Source organism: Orycteropus afer, unplaced genomic scaffold (assembly GCF_000298275.1).
Source record: "Orycteropus afer afer isolate SDZICR_OR568_19922 unplaced genomic scaffold, OryAfe1.0 scaffold00001, whole genome shotgun sequence".
Classification (NCBI taxonomy): Eukaryota; Metazoa; Chordata; class Mammalia; order Tubulidentata; family Orycteropodidae; genus Orycteropus; species Orycteropus afer.
In genome coordinates, this window is record NW_006921588.1 from 30,944,409 (window position 1) to 30,966,167 (window position 21,759).

General features: G+C 35.1%; 1 protein-coding gene across 1 annotated transcript in view; it reads right to left on the bottom strand.

Annotated features, from left to right (window-relative positions):
* The window catches only part of UBR3 (ubiquitin protein ligase E3 component n-recognin 3), a 347,537-nt gene that overhangs the window by 48,061 nt on the left and 277,717 nt on the right, over positions 1–21,759 (bottom strand). The window contains exon 31 of the mRNA XM_007953244.2: positions 16,791–16,876. Coding sequence (XP_007951435.2) covers positions 16,791–16,876 — 86 coding nt within the window. The remainder of the gene's footprint in view (positions 1–16,790; positions 16,877–21,759) is intronic.

Sequence of the window (21,759 nt, forward strand, 5' to 3'; positions counted from 1 at the left end):
CCATTCCTCAGTTGTTGGACATCTAGGTTGTTTCCAAGTTTTGGCTATTGTAAATAGTGCTGCGATGAACATCGGCGTGTATACTTGTTTTCAAATGATTAAAAATTCAAAATGAATTTTATACCAGTTTTCAGATAAACTTGAGATGTTCCATTTTTAAAAAGCCAATCAGCAGAAATGTATAGTTATCTATACATAATAGGTAATTTCTTAATCCTAGTTTTTTCAAAGCATTTTCAATGTTTATAAAATAGTATAATCAATCTTATTTTAAAATATGTTTATAGCAAATATCCCATTTACTAGACTGGTATGCTTAGTGAAAAATAAGGTAAAGAGAGTCATGCAGAAATGATAAAACATACATAGGCCAAGAAAAAGGTTTATATGTCTCCTAAAGTGACAGATGCCACATAAATTCTAATCTACCTTTTTATTTAATAGATACTGTTTGACTGTCAGAAAATGAAGGACTCCTTTCGCTTACATCAAAATAAGCATCATAAATTTTTGTAGAAATCCTTCAAAAGGATTTTAACTTTAGGTTATTGTTAAACATATTTTATACAACTAGTATGGCTATTTAAAGGACCACTGCTGAAGTAACAATATTTTCCATATCTGCTAGCTTCCACAGGAGGACAACAATACCTATAAAAATTATGGTTAGGTAAAGGTTTTTTCTTTGCCTAGTATTTCCCCTAAATTTGATTTAGACTGAATTGCAAATTTAACATAAAGAAAAAGTAAATGAAAGTAAGAGATTACTTAATTTCTTCTATTTGAATTATAACAGTATTAGTTTTAGCTTTCAACAAAATTTTGCTCATAATATTTAGAAGAAAAATTTTGTTTATAATTCTTAAATTATTCATAAAAACAATCTTACATTTTGTTTTTATATCAGATATCCTAAATGACAAGGATTCAATTATTCTGCCACAAATATACCTAAGTATTTGAGAATTAAAACTTATGTTCTGGAAAGTCAGGTAATGCTTTCTGATACATGGTTGAATTTAATTCTTGTGTGTGTGTGTGTGTGTGTGTGTGTGTTTTGTTAAGAATATACACAGCAAAACAAACAACAGTTTTTACATGTACCATTTAGTGACAATAATTACATTCTTCTAGTTGTGTAATCATTCTCACCCTCCTTTTCTGAGTTATTCTTCTCCCATTAACATAAACTCACTGCCCCCAAGATTACTATCTAACCTTTCAAGTTGCTGTTATCAAGTTGGTGTCATATACATAGTTCTTAAAAGAGCATAATGTTCAAGGCAGACATTTTTTATTAGTTAAGCTAAACTATTGTTTGGTTTCATGAAGACATAAGGGTATTTTTGATTTAAGATTTAAAGATTATTTCAGGAGAACCGTTTCAGGGGTTCATCCAACCTTCATACCTCCTGAAATTAATTCTTAAAAACAAAACAAAAAGTTAGATGAATGACACAATCTAAATGTTCTCCAAATTTAAACCATCAAAACTAAACACAGAAAAAAACAGTCATTAGAATAGAACAATGCATGGTTTAGTATCAGGAAAAGTGTGTCAGGGTTGTATCCTTTCACTTTTCTTATTTAACCTGTATGCTGAGCAAATAATCCAAAAAGCTAGACTATATGAAGAAAGATAGAGCATCAGGAATAAAGACTCATTAACAACCTGTGGTATGCAGATAACACAACCTTGTTTGTTGAAAGTTAAGAGGATTTGAAGCATTAACTGATGAAGAAAGAAGACCACAACCTTCAGTAAGGATTACATCTCAACATAAAGAAATAAAAAATCCTCTCCAATGGACCAGTAAGCAACATCCCGATAAACAGAGGAAAGACTGAAGTTGTCAAGGACTTTATTTCACTTGGATCCACCAGCAAGCCCCATGGAAGCAGCAGTCAAGAAATCAAAACACATATTGCATTGGGCAAATCTGCTGCAAAAGACCTGTTCAAAGTGTTCTTTTTTCTTTAAAAAAAAAAAAAAGAAAAGATGTCACTTTGAGGACTAAGGTGTACCTGACCCAAGCCATGGTATTTTCAGTTGCCTCATGTGCATTGAAAGCTGAAGAATGAATAAGGAAGACCAAAGAATTCATGCCTCTGAATTATGGTTTTGGAGAAAAATATTGATTATACCATGCACTGTCAGAAGAATGAACAAATCTGTCTTGAAAGAACTACAGCCAGAATGCTCCTTAGAAGCAAGGATGATGAGACTTTGTCTCACGTACTTTGGATATGTATCAGGTAGGACCAGACTCTAGAAAAGGGCATCATCTGTGGTAAAGTAGAGTGTCAGTGAAAAAGAGAAAGACCCTCAGTGAAATGGACTGATACAGTGGCTAGAACAATGGGCTCAAACATAGCAATTATTGTGAGGATGGTACAGGAACAGGTAGTGTTTCATTCTACTGTACACAGTGTTGCTATGAGTCAGAACTGACTCGACAGCACCTAACAGTAACAACAAACAAGAATTTTTATTTCTGAAAAAGACTCAGAAATTAACTGTATTTTAATGATTAATTTTAACGATTAACTTAATTTTAATTAAGGTAATTAACTTATCCAAGATCCATCAATATTGTTCTCCTATATTTGTTAAAAATATATATACAACAGTTTTGGGAAGTTGATGTAAGACAAATGAGACCTGTAAGATGGACAAAACACTGCTCTCTGTGGGGCGAAGTAGAGAAAATGAGAGATGTAGGCTGGAAATCTGAATTCCAACAATCTGAACTTAACATTTCTGTTAATCTTCAATCTGATTTCTCTATAACAAACAGGATCTAAATAGTCTAGCCTCTTTCCCTTCCTGTCTGTAAGTCAATGAATAAATTACATGACCTCTTAAAATTTATTTACCCTAAAGTATTCCCTCCACCAGCCACTCTTCGGAAGGAAGGTTGAAAAATCTACTTTCATAGTGATACCACCTTGGAAACCCAAGGAGGGGTTGCTATGAGTCGGGTCCGAATCGACAGCGCATAACAACAACAACAACAAAGTGTTCCCTCTTTCAAGAAGGTGAAGCTGGTGTGACAGACAGCTCCAACCCAGTGCAGAAGAGACAGGAGTCATTTTCCTGCCATAAAAGCACTAACACATGGACACATTAAATTTTACTTTTAAAAATTTAAGTAGAAAAGACACAAAAATCAGAAGTCATGAAAGACATTTAAAAACTATATAAAAATCCAAAGTTTCGGCATGACAAAAGTAAAAGTGTCAAAGGAGAAGTGACAAACTCTGAAAAGTATCTGCAATACATATGACAAAGAGTTAATGTCTTGAATTTATAAAGTGCTCCTAACAAAACAATTTAAACACAAAACTGACAATGTCCTTTCAAAAAGGGGGGCAAAAATACAAAAGGAAATTGCTGAGAAAATAAATACATATGCTTCTTAAGACATTAAACATATTGAACTTCATTCTTAAGACTATGCATTAATATAATTACACTGTGATACCCATTTTCACCTATCAGAAGGGAAAAGATAAAAAAAAGTTTCATAACCCATGTATCAGATTGCTTTCAGCCACAAACACCAGAACACCCAACAAAGTACAGCTTTAAAAACTAAAAGCTTGTGCAGAGACTGGTGAAACCCCCAAGACTACGGCCCCTGGTCACCCTTTGGGCCTGGAATTGAACTCACTCCCATGGCTTAAACTCTCAAACAAAAGATAGGCCTATGAGGTGAACAATTACACAAAAGAGATACACTCCTTAGAACAAACACCAGAAGGGCAACCTTTGCGCAGGGAGAAAGATAGGGAGGCAGGAATGCACAGGAAAGGCTACAGGGAAAAGGTATATCACAGGGAGAGGTGGGAAGAGAGCTGTTACATTGTGGAGATTGTAATCAATGTCACAATACAAAATGTGTATGAACTGTTGAATGGAAAATAAATCTGCTCTGTAAAATTTCACCAAAGCACAATATACTGTTCTTCGTTTTGTTTTGTTTTTTAAAGTAAGAGCTTGTTTTTGCCAGGTCAAAAAAAATCGGATGTGGGCAATCCAGGTAGTGGGTGACATGGCTCAACGATGGCCCCAAACAGTGAGGTAACCAGGTGCACCATCCATGTTCAGCAAACTATCTTCCTTGTGGACAAAAAAGAGTGACTGCAAATCCAACCACTTCCATATTCCAAGTAGAAATAAAGAGAAAAATATGAATCAATATCATTACAAAAATTTGTTATTAAAAAAAATTCTTTATCCTATTAATGGCTAACATTAGCTGAGAATTTATGACGTACCAAGCATTATGCTAATAATTGCTTGATGTGTATTATCTCATTTAGTTTTCACAAAAAACTCTAGTAAGTAGGTAATACTGCTACCCTCAATTTTGAGACAAGGAAGTTTTACACATTTATTTGAACATTAAACCATTTTTTTCCAGTAATCTAGCTCCATGGATGACACTAGAAGTTTTTAGCAGAGGAATAACATGATAAAAAAATATATTGCTACCTTTTATTCTATTTTGATTTTATTATGCATAAGGATATTGCTTTTGCTCAATTAATACATAATTTTAACTGAAAGAGTTTTAAGGACTAAAACCTGAAAGTGTTTAACAGACTAAATTCTTATGGCAGAAAAAAAATCAAGATTAACTCAAGCTGCACTGTAGGGACTTTACATTCTTTTTTATCTGGCTATTAAGTGAGTCAATGAACTCGTTTCAGTATCTCCTTTCTAGATGAAGGCTTATTACCTAAAAGTTTTGCTAATTTTAATCAAATGCATAGAGGTTGCACTTTTACTAACCTGTACTGCACTGAAACCACGGCTAAGGCATAATGTCACAATCTGTCTATTTTCATAGTCCCTACCATAATTAAATAAATATCAAATTCTGAAAGGAAACTTTTTCAACTTCTTATATCCCCTCATCCTATGGATAATGACATAGGCTCAGAAAAGCAAAGGGCAGAATCCAAGATTTGCTACTTCCTAGATATTTCTCAGGTTTTTATAATTAAAAGAAAAGTACAAAAATCCTTGACACATACACACATCCCTTCCCATTCCTGTGAATAAAATGAGATTATAACCCTGAGTCATCTTCCAAAACTGAAAATTTGCTTTAACTAGAAACTATTTATTATACATAGAGCATCTCCAGGGAAGAATACACTAATCTAATGAGGTATATCTAACTTTCAGAAACAAACTTGGAAATTGCATATAACTTTAGCAGCAAATAGAGAACTCGGTAATATTCATCAGTACCATTCACTATGTTTATACACTTCACTGTGTGTTTTCAAATTTAGGTCTGAATCTTATCAGCAAGAATGAACTTTAATATTCACATAGCAGCTAAAATACCCATTGCACTAAACAAATATACACAAATAGTAAACAAGGATAAGTACAATATATTATCATAATCAAAAAATTAAAAATCAAGAAATAAATGTATTACATACCAAGTATGCATAATATTTGAAAATTTGAAAAATAATTGTATCAAAAAAAGTATATTATTAAAAAAAATAAAAGGGACCAGGTTTGCTGGTCTGATGGAACCCCTGAGACTATGGCCCCTAGCTGCCCTTTAGGTCTGGAATTGAACCCACTCCAGTGGTTTCCAGCCAAACAAAAGACAGGCTTATGTGCTGAACATTTACATTAGGAAGATGCACTCCTTGGAGAGATCAAACATGGGAGACTAGAAGGGCTGTGTATGCACAGGGAGACAGCTCAGGGAGCAGGAGTGAGTAGAGGGTAGGACACAGGGAAGAGGTAACTATGGGGAGGAAGTAGGAGGGGAGCTGTTGTACTGAGAATGAATTTGCTCTGTAAATGTCCACCCAAATCACGATAAAAATAAACTTTAAAAAAGTGTATTACTAAATTTTATAATAACAAAAAGATAATAGATCATTAACTCCTTTGTTAGTATGATACATTTCAGCATTTTAAACTTTGATCTACATTGGTAAAAGGGTTTGGAAATGAGAAACAGAATTAAATTAACTTGTAAATGTGCACCTATGCACCTAAGTGTATACTTGCATGCATTTTTAAGTGGAACCACATTTAGTAGGAACCAGGAAGTCCTAGATTCAAATCTAAGCTCTGCACTAGCCATATGTCCTTGAATGAATTACTTAACCTAAGTTTTCTTATCTGTAAAATGTGGATAATACCACCTTTCTGGCTGGTTTATATTAACAGTAGTAATAGTAACAGCATACATATATACATGTGCAGAGAAGAGAGACAGAAAAAGGTGTGTACATACATATGCGTATATGCATACTTTCTCAGAATAAATTCAAATATGAAATAAGTTTAGTGTTTGTAAACTTGAAATTTTTACAAGTAAAATTAGAGATTAGATTATATTAGAAACATTAGTTTTCACATTAACTACTATAAAAACAAATATTAACATATAATTTTAACTCTTTTCTCTATCTTTCCCTGAACTCTAGGGTACCACACTTCCCTGATTCTACCCCAGTTATTTCTCTGTTATTGTCACATGTTCTTCTTCTTCTACCAAGACCTAAACATTGGCATTCTCTTGGACTCCTTTATTAATCTTTTTTAACTTTTCATTCTGTATACCCTTCTTTGCCTATGTCCATGTCTTCCACTTCTACCTAAAAGTTTACAACTCACAAATCTCTCTAGTACTTCAGACGTTCAACAGGGATCTCAAAAATCAATTTATCCACAATTAAACTGATTAAACAGCCTAACTCAGCCCAAATGTTCATTTCCTCTTATAATCCCTATTTGAATTTGAGTGAATAACACCAGTGTCCATGCAAACAACCAAGGCAAAAACCTGGGACATCCTTCCCACATCCTTGACCTCCATATCCAACTGATTACCAATACTATTTTAGCACTTTTTAAATTTTTTACATCACTCTGTAATTACTGTTAAATGCTTTCCTCTCCTAATAGATGATACAATCTCCCCGAAAAAGGCAATCATGTCTTTTCATTTTTGTTCAAACCCACCAGCCACTCCTCAGAAGGAAGGTTGGGCAATCTATTTCTGTAGTGATACTGCCTCGGAAACCCAAGGATGGGTTTCTATGAGTCGGATCTGACTTGACGGCAGAGAGAGAGAGAGAAAAGCTAGAACAGTGCTTGTCATGTACTATTGTTGTTGTTGGTATTTCCCATCCAATCAATTCCAACTCATGGGATCTCATGTGGGCAGAAAGAAGTGCTCCACAGGGGTTTCAAGACTATCTTCAGAAGCAGATCTCTATGCCTATCTTTCAAGGTTCCTCTGGGTGGGTTCAAACTGCTAGTGAAAATTATTAGCTGTGGTTCTTGGCTCCTGGAATACTCAAATCATAAATGCAGGAAGGCCTGGCTACCTGGGCCACAAATCTGAGGACCTTCAGGCAGATTTAGAAAAATAGTTATAGCCACTCCTCTAACTCAAATTTCCATGCCACATTCTTAGCCCTTCACCCCAGTGCTCTTCAGATTTATGATGTAGAATTTCTCAATAGATAAATTATATGACTCTTTGTGAGTAAATTCCATTCTGTCCTCACCTTCTTTCTTAAGAAGTCAACAGAATGTTCATTAAGTACTCAGGGAAAAAAAGAAACTAAGCTAAAAAATTAACTATTATCTTGCTTCTAGTCTCTCTACCTATTTACCCCCACTTTGGTAATGAGAGTGGTGCAGTACTAATACAAATCATAACATGAAGATTTATAGTCTATGAAAACTTGAATATATATTGTTGTTGTTGTTGTTGTTACGTGCCATCAAGTCGGACCCAGCTCATAGCAACCCCTCCTTGGGTTTCCGAGGCAGTATCACTACGGAAGTAGATTGCCCCATCTTCCTTCCAAGGAGCGGCTGGTGGGTTTGAACCGCCAGCCTTCTGGGTAGCAGTCAAGTGCCTTAGGCACTATGCTAAAATTCGTACAACAATCCTCTGAGTTGGAAATTATGAGGAAGAAAAATCTATGAAGTTACAGAAGTACTTTATCCTAAATCTCCTCCTACATCTAGTTTACATAATGCTGCTTCTTAGTATCACTTTCCTTTAAAAAAGTTTACTAGGTCCCTTACCTATCCCCCAAAGTGCTCCTGATCACTTAAAGTGTTCAAGCATAGAGTGAGTAATCAGTATAATGGGTAAGAGATGCCTGACTAGGTAAGATTGACACTAGGGAGCTCCTTAGCTCTAAGACTCAATATATTTGTCATGCTATTTCACCAACAGCTTCTACTTTATTTTCTATTTATGCATTACTTAAAATGAAGAGCAAAATAAAACAGAAAAAAAAACCAACAATATTGGGTATGACTGTAAGTTATCTTAAGCACAATTCTACAAGTTCCTAGAGTGTAGCTCTAAGCTTAGCTATTTAACTTTCTTGCTGAATGTTAATAATGCTAATTAATAGAAATAAAGCCTCAAATTTGTAAATATCACAGCGTTAACCACCATGAACATTTGTCAGAACACAGATGATCTAGTCTAATTCACTGATTTTATAGATTAGGGAACTGAAGTCAAAAGCTTTAAAGGGTTTGTCTAAGCACATGCCAGACCAAAAATCTCCCCCTATTTACTCTTCCTTTGGTGTTAGTTTTCCAGTATACATGCTGGTCCTAAAAACACTATGAGAGTCAGCAACTTGGTCATCAGAAAGGAAAATATTTCCAAATACCACAGAATCTGCTTTTAATAGTTAAACCTGACAACCTACTTACCTCAGGAGGCAATTTCCCCCATTTCTGTAGCAATTTAGAAATTTTGATCATTATACTAAACAATAAATCTTTAGAGGGGCTATCCTAAAGATATTTATAATACAGCATTAGAATTTTACCACTAAGTATTAAAGAATAAAGGCAGACTACATAAAAATAATTTTGACTCATCACTTATCCAACAATATCTTTATGCAGCCTTATTTCTTGATGAAATTAATGTCAAAATAATTTCTTATAATTCTGAACTTAACAAAAATTCATTGTTTGAGCAACCATTATGAATAATATAATTATACAATATTATGAATAATACAATATAGTCATATTTTTTGCATATACATGCCCACATAACTAATGTGCCCACATGGGTAACATGCATTGTGCACACAGGAAACCAACACACAAATGGGTGTGTGATTTGCTAAAAATGTATAAATTGCATGCTATTTGCATAAAATATGGCATTCACTATAGTATTTACACACCATTTCTTTTTTTTAAGTTGTAATTTGGGTGAAAGTTTACAGTGCAGATTCATTTTCCATACGCAGTTCACACACATTTTGTTTCATGACACTGATTGCAGTTCTCCACAATGTAGTATCAGCTCTCTTTCCACTTTCTCCCTGTAGTTACCTCTTCCCTCGATCCTTCTTTCCTACTCATTCCTGCCCTCTGAGCTAACTCCTTGTACAAATACTATCCTTCTGATAGCCCATGACTGACTGTTCTAAGGAGCTGCCAAAGGGGCAAGGAGGCCACATCTTCTGACCTCCTCTAACCGCACAAGAGGAAGACAGAATCACTATCAGTAGCCCAAGGCCCATTACTGGGAGGCCAGACATGCTACCTCCTTCCAGCCCTTTCACCAACCTTGACACCAACTGTTCCTCCCACAGCACCCACCACCTCTCTGCTGGGTTTGATAATTCACTGCAGTGGCCACGCAGAACTCACAGATTATGTGGTTTATTAGGAAAGCAGCAGGCTACAATTCAAGTTCAGGAAAAATGCTCAGTCTCTCTCACCCCACCATCTCTCAGCCAACTGTCTCTCACAGTCCCTCTCCCAACAGTGCATGTCTCTCAGCGTCTTTCTCAGCAATGCATGTCTCTTGCATCTCTTTCCCAGCAGTGTGTGTCTCTCAGGAGTACGTTTCTCTCAGAAGCGTGTGTCTCTCAGGAGTGCGTTTCTCTCAGCAGCACGTCATTCCCAGCCAGCAGTCAGAGAGACCTCTTCTGCCGGTAGGAGGCCTCCTTCTGAGCCTGGCAGAGGGGCCAAACTAACCAATCATAACGTCACAATTCTAAGCACCTGAGAGAGAACGAACTTTCCAGAACATTGCTTTGTGCCACTCCCAACAGAAATACTCCAGGTGGATAACATTTACAATCAGGAGCTCCTCAGCTGCTCACGGCAAATTCCACCACGGAGTTTACAAAGACTTATGGCTAGAAAAACCATACCAGGTAATTTACTACACCGCAGGAGTATACCTACGTGGTGTAAATGTTCACCTTACATGCTGTCCATTGTTTAGCTGAAAGTCACGGAAGTGAGTTCAATTCCAGGCCTAAAAGATAACTAGGGACCACAGTTTCAGGGTTTTCACCCATCTCCATCAGACCAGTAAGCCTGGTCTTTCTGTGATTTTAAGTTTTGTTCCACATTTTTCTCCCACTCTATCCAGAATCTCCTGCACCAATGCTTTTCTGAGTGGCTGACCATCTAGTTCTTCTGATTTCATGGTCATACAGGCTGAGGTTCACATGGTCCACTAGTCCGTTGGACCAACTGTTTCCAAGCATCTTTGATTTTCTTCATTCTTTTTTGTTCTGGACAGGGAGAGATCAATTGTTGCACCTAGATGGCTATTTGCAAGCTTTTAAGACCCCAGTCATTACTCGCCAAAGTAGGATGTAGAATAATGTTTTTGTGTAATACATTTTATACATCATTTTTATACATATGCTGTATCAAAATTAAGTCTGAGTTCCCCAAATAAATATGCTAAAAGCAAGCGTTTGCCTTAGCCTCTCTTAACTAAAGTTTAATATTTAATCTCTCCATAAAATCTTGGAATCCATTTAAGATATGAACTGTAGCTTCTCAGTTTGAAACACAGTAATGAACAAAAAAGTCTCAAACCTAAAGATCTGGAATAATGTTCTAACCAAATGATCATTTAAGTGTATTTCTATTTGAGAAATACACTAAGAATATCATGGCAAAATAAATAAATGTGTTGAAAGCCAATGAATTCCACTGGAATCTAGGGGGTTTCATATCCTGTCAAATCACTTCAATGAAGAAAGTAAATGAGTCATTTTCATAAAATATCTTTCTTAATAAAAAGTTAAGCCTTCAATTTTTATATCTGCTTTGTCCTACATATACTGCTAACCAACTTGGGGATATTTATCAGTGTTACAGCTATTTGTGGGGTAGTGCCTAAGGCATCTGACTGCAAACCAGACAGCTGGTGGTTCAAACCCACCAGCCACTCCTCAGAAGGAAGGCTGGGCAATCTACTTCCATAGTGATATTGCCTTGGAAACCCAAGGAGGGGTCGCTATGAGTTGGATACAACTCCACAGCACTGGGTTTGGTATTTTTGGTATAGATATTTGTAACAAAAAAGTCTAAATCTCAATTATCTTTCAAAGTTTGTTAAAACACCAACTGTACCAGAAGCTTCATGTTCTATCATGCAGAAATGAGTCCAAATCTCCAAATTTCCTATACCTCTGTGTAGAACTTAACACTTTCTATCTTACAGTAAATTATCTAGAACAAGTCTTATCTGCTGATCTCAAGGTCCTTAATGCTTTATTTTCCTTCCTGGGTGAGCAGGGGGTTGAGAGCTATGACTCAGCAATCAACAGAGTTATACATGGGAGCAGATGCAGATGGTCCACAAGAGGAACAAGGGGAACACAGCCAGTAAACTGGTGAGGAACAAAGGGAACTAAGTGGTATCTTTGAAAAACGAATCTGGACTTGAGAAAAGGTCTAAAAGAGAAAAACAGAATTCACAGTAAAAGGGTTGGCAAAAGAAAACAGATAGGATAAACAGGAGGGTTAGCATGGCAGAGCCTAGAAAAATCTGAAAGCAGTGTGCAGTGTGCAGAAAGAAATCTTTGACTAAGCCTCTGGGTGAACAGAAAATTCTAAAAGGTTAGCATTTTTAGTGACACTTAAGAGCAGGTAGTTTGTGTCAAATAACTGAATTTAGAATCAGAAGAGCTAGGTTCAAGTGCAAGCTCTGACATTTCCCAGTCAATGACTGACCCGGCAAGTCAATCACTCTGAACTTTAGTTTCCTTTTCTATGAAAAAGAAATAATACCTATTTCACAAGGTCATTCTAAAGATTAAATGAAATAACTTATGTGAAAGTGCTTTACAAACTTCAAAACTACAAATGCAAGGTATTGTTAAAATACCATAGTATGCTGCTAGCTAAACTAAGTTTGCTCACTTTTTAAAATTTTGATTGGGACCTACTAACTTTACCTCAGCACTTGTAAAACATGTTTGAAAATGTAGGTATCAAATAGTATTGTTCTACTTGAACCATATTTGATTTCTCAGTATAAATTTGGCCAGTAATATTTTCTGCTTTCTTTACTGTACAAAACTCAAACCAAACTCACTGCCATCAAGTTGAATCCGACTCATAGTGACCTCCTCCTTGGGGTTCAAAGGCAGTATCTCTACGGAAGCAGAATGCCCAATCTTCCTTCCAAGAAGTGGCTGGTGGGTTTGAAGCGCCAGCCTTCTGGTTAGCAGTCAAATGCCTTAGGCACTATGCCACCAACACTCCCAAGAAAAATGTTTTCCTTCTGTGTGTCTGTGTCCATAATTATATATCTGCCATAACTCAGTCCTGTTGTTGTTGTTGTTGTTATTTGCCATCGAGTCGGCCCCAACTCATAGCGACCCCTCCTTGGGTTTTCAAGGCAGTATCACTATGAAAGTAGGAATGCCCAACCTTCCTTCCGAGGAGTGGCTGGTGGGTTTGAACCGCCAGCCTTCTGGTTAGCAGTCAAGTGCCTTAGGCACTATGCTACCAGAGCTCCTAAACTCAGTCCAGACTAAATTTATTACGTGTTTTCCTAATTAGACTAATCTTCAATTTCACAGAAAGTTATGATAGAATCAAAACAAAACCAAAAAAAACTCAATGCCATCGAGTCAATTCCAACTCATAGCAACCTCCATTGGGTTTCTAAGGTGGTATATCTTTACGGAAGTAGATTGCCCCATCACCGTGGAGCAACTGGTGGGTTTGAACTGCCAACCTTCAGGATGGCAGTCAAATGCCTTAGGCACTATGCCACCAGAGCTCCAATGACAGAACCGGAGGGGAAAAAAAAAAACTCACTGCCATCAAGTCAATTAGACTCATAGTGACCCCTCCTTGGGTTTCCGAGGCAGTATCTCTACAGAAGTAGATTGCCCAATCTTCCTTCCAAGAAGTGGCTGGTGGATTTGAACTGCCAGCCTTCTGGTTATCAGTCAAATGCCTTAGGCACTATGCCACCAGAGCTGCCTATGACAAAACAGTAGTCCAAAATGTGGCGTTTTTAGAATGAGTAAATAAAAGTTTCCTTATCTTCATGCTTTTTCTCACTCTCTTTCCCCAAAGACATTATTGGGGGGAGGGGGGCTTAAAAATGAGAGATTTAAAAGGGGATGGTGAGAGATGAATGAGAAAAGGAAGTACTAAATTTTTTCTTAACAATACTATTAAAATTCCATTGGAAGATTAAAACATTAAGATATTTAATCTGGTATCCTATGAAAAACCATTCAATTTATGTCCTAGATTTCAACTTATGTTAGGTTTCATAGATTGTAGCTTGAGAAAATAACAAGTATGTTAAGTTTATACACATGCAAAAGAGCAAGATTTTATATAAGATACAATATATTCTATATCAATGAATTAGAGCTGTTTTTATAAATATTAGTATAAATAACAATTTTTTTGATTTTTGTTATTGTTATGTGCCGTCGAGTCGGCCCCCGACTCATAGAGACCCCCTCCTTGGGTTTCCGAGGCAGTATCGCTACGGAAGTAGGATTGCCTAACCTTCCTTCCGAGGATATGAAAACCAAAAACAGTATTAATTTATATTCAGAATAGACTCTTCATGACCTTCTCTGAATGGACACACTGTAATCCCTAATTCATTAAAGGAGGTCTTGGTTGGGGGGAGGGAAGGGGCGGTGGACAGTTGGTTTCCAGTAGAATTTCATTAATATGTTCAAGATTCTGCATAGAGCCATCATTTATAAGTCTCCAGAAAAATTTAAGTACCTCAGTGGCAAAAAAAAAACAACAAAGTAAGTAGAAGTTTTTTGAACAATAAACTGAAATCCATTTACTAAACACTTCTGTGTAGTAAAGAATTTGGCTTTGCCCAAAGAGAGGTGTACTCTATCCTCAGATCCTGCGATGTAACCTATAAACCCTTGGATTTCTGAAGTGATAGGAGCGTCTTTGTTATTCATGGTGAGCTATGTGATACCAGTCTAACCTCCAGAGGGAGAGGGCTAGGAACTGAGTTCAACCATGTGGCAATCAATCATACCTATGCAGTGAAGTTCTAATAAAAACTCTGAACACGGAAGCTCAAGTGAGCTTCCTTGGTTGGCAATACTTGGTACATATTGTCACATATCAATTCTAAGAACATAACACACTGAGAACAATGGAAACTTTGTGTTTAGAACCCTCCCAGACTCAGCTCTATGCATCTCCTCCTTTGCTTGACCAATTTTATCATTTATTAAAATGTATACTTTCAATTCCTTAAAAAATAAAGTGCAACCATGAGTACAACAGAACTAATAATAGCTTTCAGTTAGTTCTGTGAATCCTTCTAGCAAATTATTCAATCTGAAGGTAGTTTTGAGAAACCCAGAAACCAGAAGTTGGTGTCAAAAGTGATTTTCCCTTCCCCCAACTCCTAACTAACTAGATAGATGACACATGTTGAAGGAAAAACAAAATATGTAAAGGTAGTTTTTTAATACTGTGCTCTCAGACTTTGCAATTTGGCTAATTTTAGGTGCCCTCTAATATAGCAATTTCTGAAATACTATCAAGTAAATATCAAATAGCAAGGAAAAAAATAAGAAAGAACATCTTGTATAACTGAAATTATAGTATCTACTAATTTAAACAAATTAGAATCTAAAACTCGTATGTATCAACAATTTCCCTTTTAAAATATACCACTAAATCACTGGATATAAACAAGGTTTAAAGGCATACATCAAGGGGTAAATAAATACTAAAACTTTACTAAAAAGTAACTTGTAAAACTTTAAACTTCTAGAAATCAAGTGACATTCCAAAATAAAATATTAAGATTTAATACTATTGAGATTTTTAAAAATAACGCAGATGAAATTTCATGTAAGTTTTCATCTTTATGTTTATATACAATCTTGAAATCTACCCAAAATTCTACATACCTTACATATATAAAATTACACATACCTTATAAAATTAATATAGGGCAGCTTGGTGATGCCTACTACTAACAAGAGTCTGGTGGTTTGAACCCATCCAAAGGCATTGCAGAAGACAGGACTAGCAATCTGCTTCTAAAAGGTCACAGCCTTAAATACTCTATGGAGTAGCTCTACTCTGCATATATGGGGTCACCATGAGTCAAAACTGACTCAATGGCAACTAACAAGAGCAAGATGATAATAGTAATAATAATATTTTGTTTTAAAACCAAAATATATTGATAATTTAAATAATTACTATTATTTTTAGTATTTTAAAGGTATATGTTCATTTTATAAAAGAATAGGTTATGTATTTTAAACAAGTTTTATTTCCCATAATAAGTAATGTAAGTAGTATTTCCCACTAGGTCGTAATCCAACTCCAGTGATTTTAGCCATAAACCCACAGCCTTTGAATCAATTGTGATTCACAGTGCCCCTACATGACAGAGTAGAACTGCCCCATAGGGTTTCCAAAGCTGTAAACCTTTACAGAAACAGGCTGCCTCATCTTTCTTCCATGGAGCAGCTGATGAGTTTGAATTATGGACCATTCAGTTAGCAGCTGAGTGCTTTAACTACTTCTCCATGAGAGCTCCTATAATTAGCTATATGTGACAGTAAATAATATAACTCACAGTAATCATATTACTGTCTAAACAATGACTAAATAGTGATAGCATCAAAACGATGTTCATGAAAAACAAACTTAAAGTTCCAAACTATACTTCTATCAAATACACCTTTATCAAAAGAATTAAGGGATTAGGTTCATTTTACGAAATATTTATAAATGTAAAATTCATAATTTATAAAATTATATTTATAAATGTAAAGTTTACAAAATAAAGTATATTTATAAACATAGAATTTGTAATTTTATTATGCATATCATAAAGTACAAATGTCTTTGTTAATTAATAGGATATATATATATCTATATGTTGTTGTTGTTGTTATGTGCTGTCGAGTCAGACCCGACTCATAGCGACCCCTCCTTGGGTTTCCAAGGCAGTATCACTACGGAAGTGGATTGCCCCATCTTCCTTCTGAGAAGTGGCTGGTAGGTTTGAACCATCAGCCTTCTGGTTAGCAGTCAAGTGCCTTAGGCACTACACTACCAGAGCTCCCATCTATCTATCTATCTATAAATATATATGAAAATCTGTAGGCAAACAAATTATCTTTATAAAAGGATTTTCTTAAATTCTGTCACTATAAAATTATTTTTGTGTAATTAAGTTAGGATAAGTTTTTAAAGCTAAGAATAATACATTGTTAAATGCACTCTGATCAATGTAGTGTGCATGACATTTACTTTGTAATCATAGTATAGGTAGAGCTAAATATGCATGTGATTCTTCTAAGTACAAAATTAACCATTTAAAATATATAACACTATTAAAAGTGATCATATATAGAAGGTAAAAAAGAATTTGAAAATATACCAAAACACCACTTGCCTGGATGTGCTTTCCAAATGGCCCAGTTAGAAATAAACAGAAATCAGCACTTACTCAAACAAGACCTTTTGCCAGCTGCACTTGCACCACCTGAACACAAGTTGCCTCCTCGATGAATTAATTCAAGTTCCAAATTGGTTCTGTAAATAAAGCATCAAAATATATTTCAGTCTTTAAGCTGAATCTATGCTTTTTAATTTTTTTATTGATATGCTTGGATTGACCTAAATAGTAAGAATTCTTCAACTTTATTATTTGCAAAAGTACAATTTATACAGTATCAGTAATGATCATGTTATCTGACACTTAGAATAAAAAGGGGAACAGTTTATCCATCCTCACTTATATGTTCATATTTGTACCTGCAAAGAATTGCACACATCACAGTATAATTATTGCAAAGTCCCAACTGATGCAAATATAAAAGTAGGCCTTAAGGGAAAAAAAATTGCAACATATTTCATAAACCTGCAATATGAATATGATGAAAGAATTTATACTCCGTCAGCCACTGGGTGGATAATCACTGTCCTACAAAACAAAATGGCATACCAATTTTTCTATCAGAAAATTGTATCACTCATTGGAGCTTAGATGGTAACTTGAAATCAGTACTAAAAAATAAAAGCACTATCATCAAAGTGACTATAAACAATGCACATAATTAAAAGTAGTCTCTTCTATGGACTTCTAAAATTATGTTTTATTAAAATACACTGTAACCACTGACACTGTTAAACACCAGTATTGTTTATATGAATCTAAAATTGCAACATATTTAGCAATTATTAGCTTACAGAATGGCAATAATTACTAAACTGCCATTTCAAAAATCAAATTGATGCAGAATCTAAAAATTTACTCAAAACAGTTAAAAGTAGTATAGCCAATTAGTTATGCCAAATAATGAAAAAAATTATGTATACTTTTACTTCAATACCATTAATAAACTTAAACACACCTTTATTTTCTAAAATTGAAATACAACTGAACAATTTGTGTAGAGATTGTCAAATGGAAACCTAATTTTCTGTGTAAACTTTTACAGAATACACAATAAAATATTTATTTTTAAAATGAATAAATTAGTTTATATCCAAGATATGCATTGAACAGGGAGAGGATACCTCCCATGTAAAATAAGGCACATTCCAAGTTTATTCTTTCCAAGTAAATGTAAGAAAAAATATTATTCTATTTTATTGAAAATAAAACTTGTTGAACTGTTTTTGGTTATATTTTGAACACAGAGTATTCTGAAATTATATTTTGACTTATTTACTTATAAATGTAAATTGTTAAACATTTTAATATTCCTACATCTGTAGCTTTTGCTACTCATTTCTAAAGGAATGCCTTAATCCTCTCTACTCAGGGGGAAAAAAAGTAATTTAACATTGATAATGTTCCCGTTCAGAGCTCCATCTGGTTGCTGCTGATAAGGGCATCTGTGTGACAAGGGAATTTTCCACCCTTCAGGCGATTTGCATTGCTCACTGAACTTCTAAAAACCTACCAGCAAGGAAGCAGGGACAAGGATTTCATATTAGTGGACAGAAAGCGAGCGGAGACCAGCATGTGTTCCTTCATCAAGGGAATATAAATGAGATCAATATATTTTGTTTTCACAAATCTTCTGTTGCCTAATCTGTAGAAAAAAATTAATGGCTATATTCTCTTATAAAAACTAAGATTTCCTAGACAGTACTTTTAAATGAGCTAACCAGAAACACGAGCAATTCTTATAAATGAATGTCAGAATCAGAATTTCAACTATCATTTCACCACAAATTTGCAAAAATATTCATTATTAATACAATAACAATTGTTAATTCAATCACAAAATAAAGTACTTTAAGAAATGACAAACATGTTACCCAGAACTTGATTTTAAATACTTAAATTAAGAAAAAAAAGGGACTAAATCTAGTTAACTTTCAGATCATGGTGAGATGATCTGCATAACATTCCTTCTGACTTAAAATTAAAAAAACTACCTATCCAAAGGGTTAATATCATATAAAATATACCTGTGACTTTAAAAAGCAGAGTTAGAGGCCCTATCCATCAACTTTATTTTGTTTACTTCAAACCTGACCATTTAGCTAGATACTTGCTAGGGAAAAGAACAAATTTTCTTCCATAAATCTATTCAAATCAATTGTTGTTGTTGTTACTGTTATGTGCCATCGAGTTGGACCCGACTCATAGCGACCCCTCCTTGGGTTTCCGAGGCAGTATCACTACGGAAGTAGATTGCCCCATCTTCCTTCCGAGGAGCGGCTAGTGGGTTTGAACCACCAGCCTTCTGGTTAACAGTCAAGTGCCTTAGCCACTATGCGAAGATGAAAATGTCTACATTTTGGAAGAATGATCAGAGAGACTGTTTCCCTTATAATTATATGGCCCTCCTTGTACAGGGGCAATCTCGATGGTGGCTGACAACAATTATGTTGGTTACTTAAACATATGCTTAGAAAAACTCCTCTAATTATGCTCCATTTTTGTTTTGTTTTTGCATGACCAAAGTGTGGTCTCCTTTGATTCTAACAACTAATACACACACATACAAGCACAATGGTACAGTGCAACAAGGACTTTACAAAAAGATCTCGGCTCAAGGCCTGGAACTTTAGCTAGTTATTCAATTTCTCAGAGAAAAATAAATTCTTTTTCCATACTACACCTACATCATACAAGACTCAGATTAGTTCTAACTCTTCCAAGAAGTCTTACTAAAATAGGAACAAAGCACTTCCATATACTTCATATTTCAATCTGTTTATCTTCTCTTTTTCTATATGACATTTTTAAGAAGAAAATTGTTTTATATAAACTGATGTATTTTAGTTTTGTCTCTCCAACTGTGAGGCCTGAGTCCTGATGGCCTCCGGGTAATTCTTTAACCAGAAGTCTTTAGTGCCAGGGATTCTAACGCGTCCCACGTCTCAGGGCTTTTATCTCCCCTCCAGATTCCAGTACGTATCAGAGCTTCACCTGGCTCCTGCAAGTCTCCCACGCATCAGGACTTTACATCCTCCCTAGATAATTATTCCCTAACTGGACTTTAGGGCCAGGGATTCCAGCACGTCCCCCCACGTCTCAGAGTTCTGCCCTAAACCCCTTAGCAACAACCAATCATCTGTACCCCTTTGCCCTGGTACTACTCCACCCTATATTTTCCCATAAAAATGTAGTAGTAAGAGAGCACGGGGTCTTTTGCCCAAGCCGCTGCGTTGGTGTAAGCAGGGACCCTAGTTCGAGCTAGCAAATAAACTTTCCTTTGGCTTTTGCATTATCGTGTCAGTGGTGGCTTCCTCGCGCCGACACTCCTTTCCGAACACAGGCACAACACAACTAAGTTGCAAATCCCTGGAGAGCAGGCAGCATTTCAGATGCAGTTTCTAGATTCCCCATTGTACCTAGTAAAGTGCTCAAAAATTCTTAGGACTTCACAACCCCTTTGTTTTGATATATGGCCAGTAATAAGATTCTCTTTGGTCCTTGAAATTCAGTCTCTTTCTTTTGCTGACTGTTCTACATGCCTTAAACCCAGCAGTGGACAGAAACAGAGGGTTACTTGTTTTCAAAAGGAGCGTTTTTCATTCTTAAAAAGGATTCCAAATTTGGTATTTTGGTAAATATTTATTTATAAAATAATTACAAAGTTTAGACTTATAATAATGCAACTACTGTCTAAAGCAAAGTACATGCATTCACTTTCCGAAGCAGTTTCCCCAGTCATGATTTAAAGATGCCTCTCCATCTACATCTCAGTTATTTACGTTTCATCTTCTTTCACTTCCATGTTTCTTACTATAAACAGGCCAAGCACTGCTCACCAATACCTCTAAGCTGTATGTAACATGGATCCAAAAGTCCCTGGAAAAATCAATTACTGAAATTCATGACATTCATTGTCTCAATAATGAAATAAATTGGTATTTAAGTAGAAAGCTTTCTTCCCCAAAATTTACTTTCCATAAGCAATCTGAGTAACTGATATTTGCAACAGAATGTTTTTTTGAAACACATAAAAGCTTAAATACAGTTATTTTGATTAATTTTAATGCAAACAAAAAGATAACATTCCAATAATTTCTCTTCTGCTGCCCTGAGAAAATCCTCCAAGCCTTTACTATGCATATAAAAGAAAAAACAAACAGATCTTTACTGTCTTATCAAAAAAAAAAAAACCTCTAAAACAATTATTAAAGGAAACAGCTTTACCAGCTAATTACCCACTAGAAATATTTTGTTGTTAAACATCAAAAAATTTAAGTTCACTGATAAAGATTAAACAAATAAAATTACTTATTCAGTTAGGAGAAACTGAGTTCTGAGGATCGAGGTTGTGTTCCACTCAAGTTACTAACGCCAAATACAAATGAAGTTGCAAGTTCTAAGGAATTATGCTTTTAAAAATCACTATATTTATGCATTTGAATTGAAAAAGTTAAATAATTCAAAGATTACTGGCTACATATTTTATGTAAATATTTTAAAAATTGCTAAATATTGTAATAACTACCTTTTAGGAATAAATATTTGCTAATCATAAATATTTATGAAGTAAGGTTATAAATACTTATAAAATAAGTATAAAGAGCTGATTTCCTATGTTGAGAAAATGACATCCTATTCAAAATAAGAAACAACAAACTTTTTTCCTTCAATTCACATTTTTATTAATTTTTAAGTCCATTTGTTTTTTGTTATTTTGTTTTTAATGACTAAGTAAAATTTAGAGAAGACATATAACCTTACTGTGAGAATTCTGAAATGGCCTGATAATTCCAGGCAAAGAATACTGAGGTTTTTAAGGATTATATATCTTCACTTCTAAAATTTTATCTCACTACTCTATAGTGTGCCAATGAGGATCAGAAAAGAATGGGGTGAAAAAGGATCTTTTCTGTCTTTCCTGTCTTTCTACCTACATCCTCATTAAAGCATATGACATCTTTCCCTACTTCTCTATAAAATGGAAAAATCCCAATGTGTTGATCCACATTATCGTTTC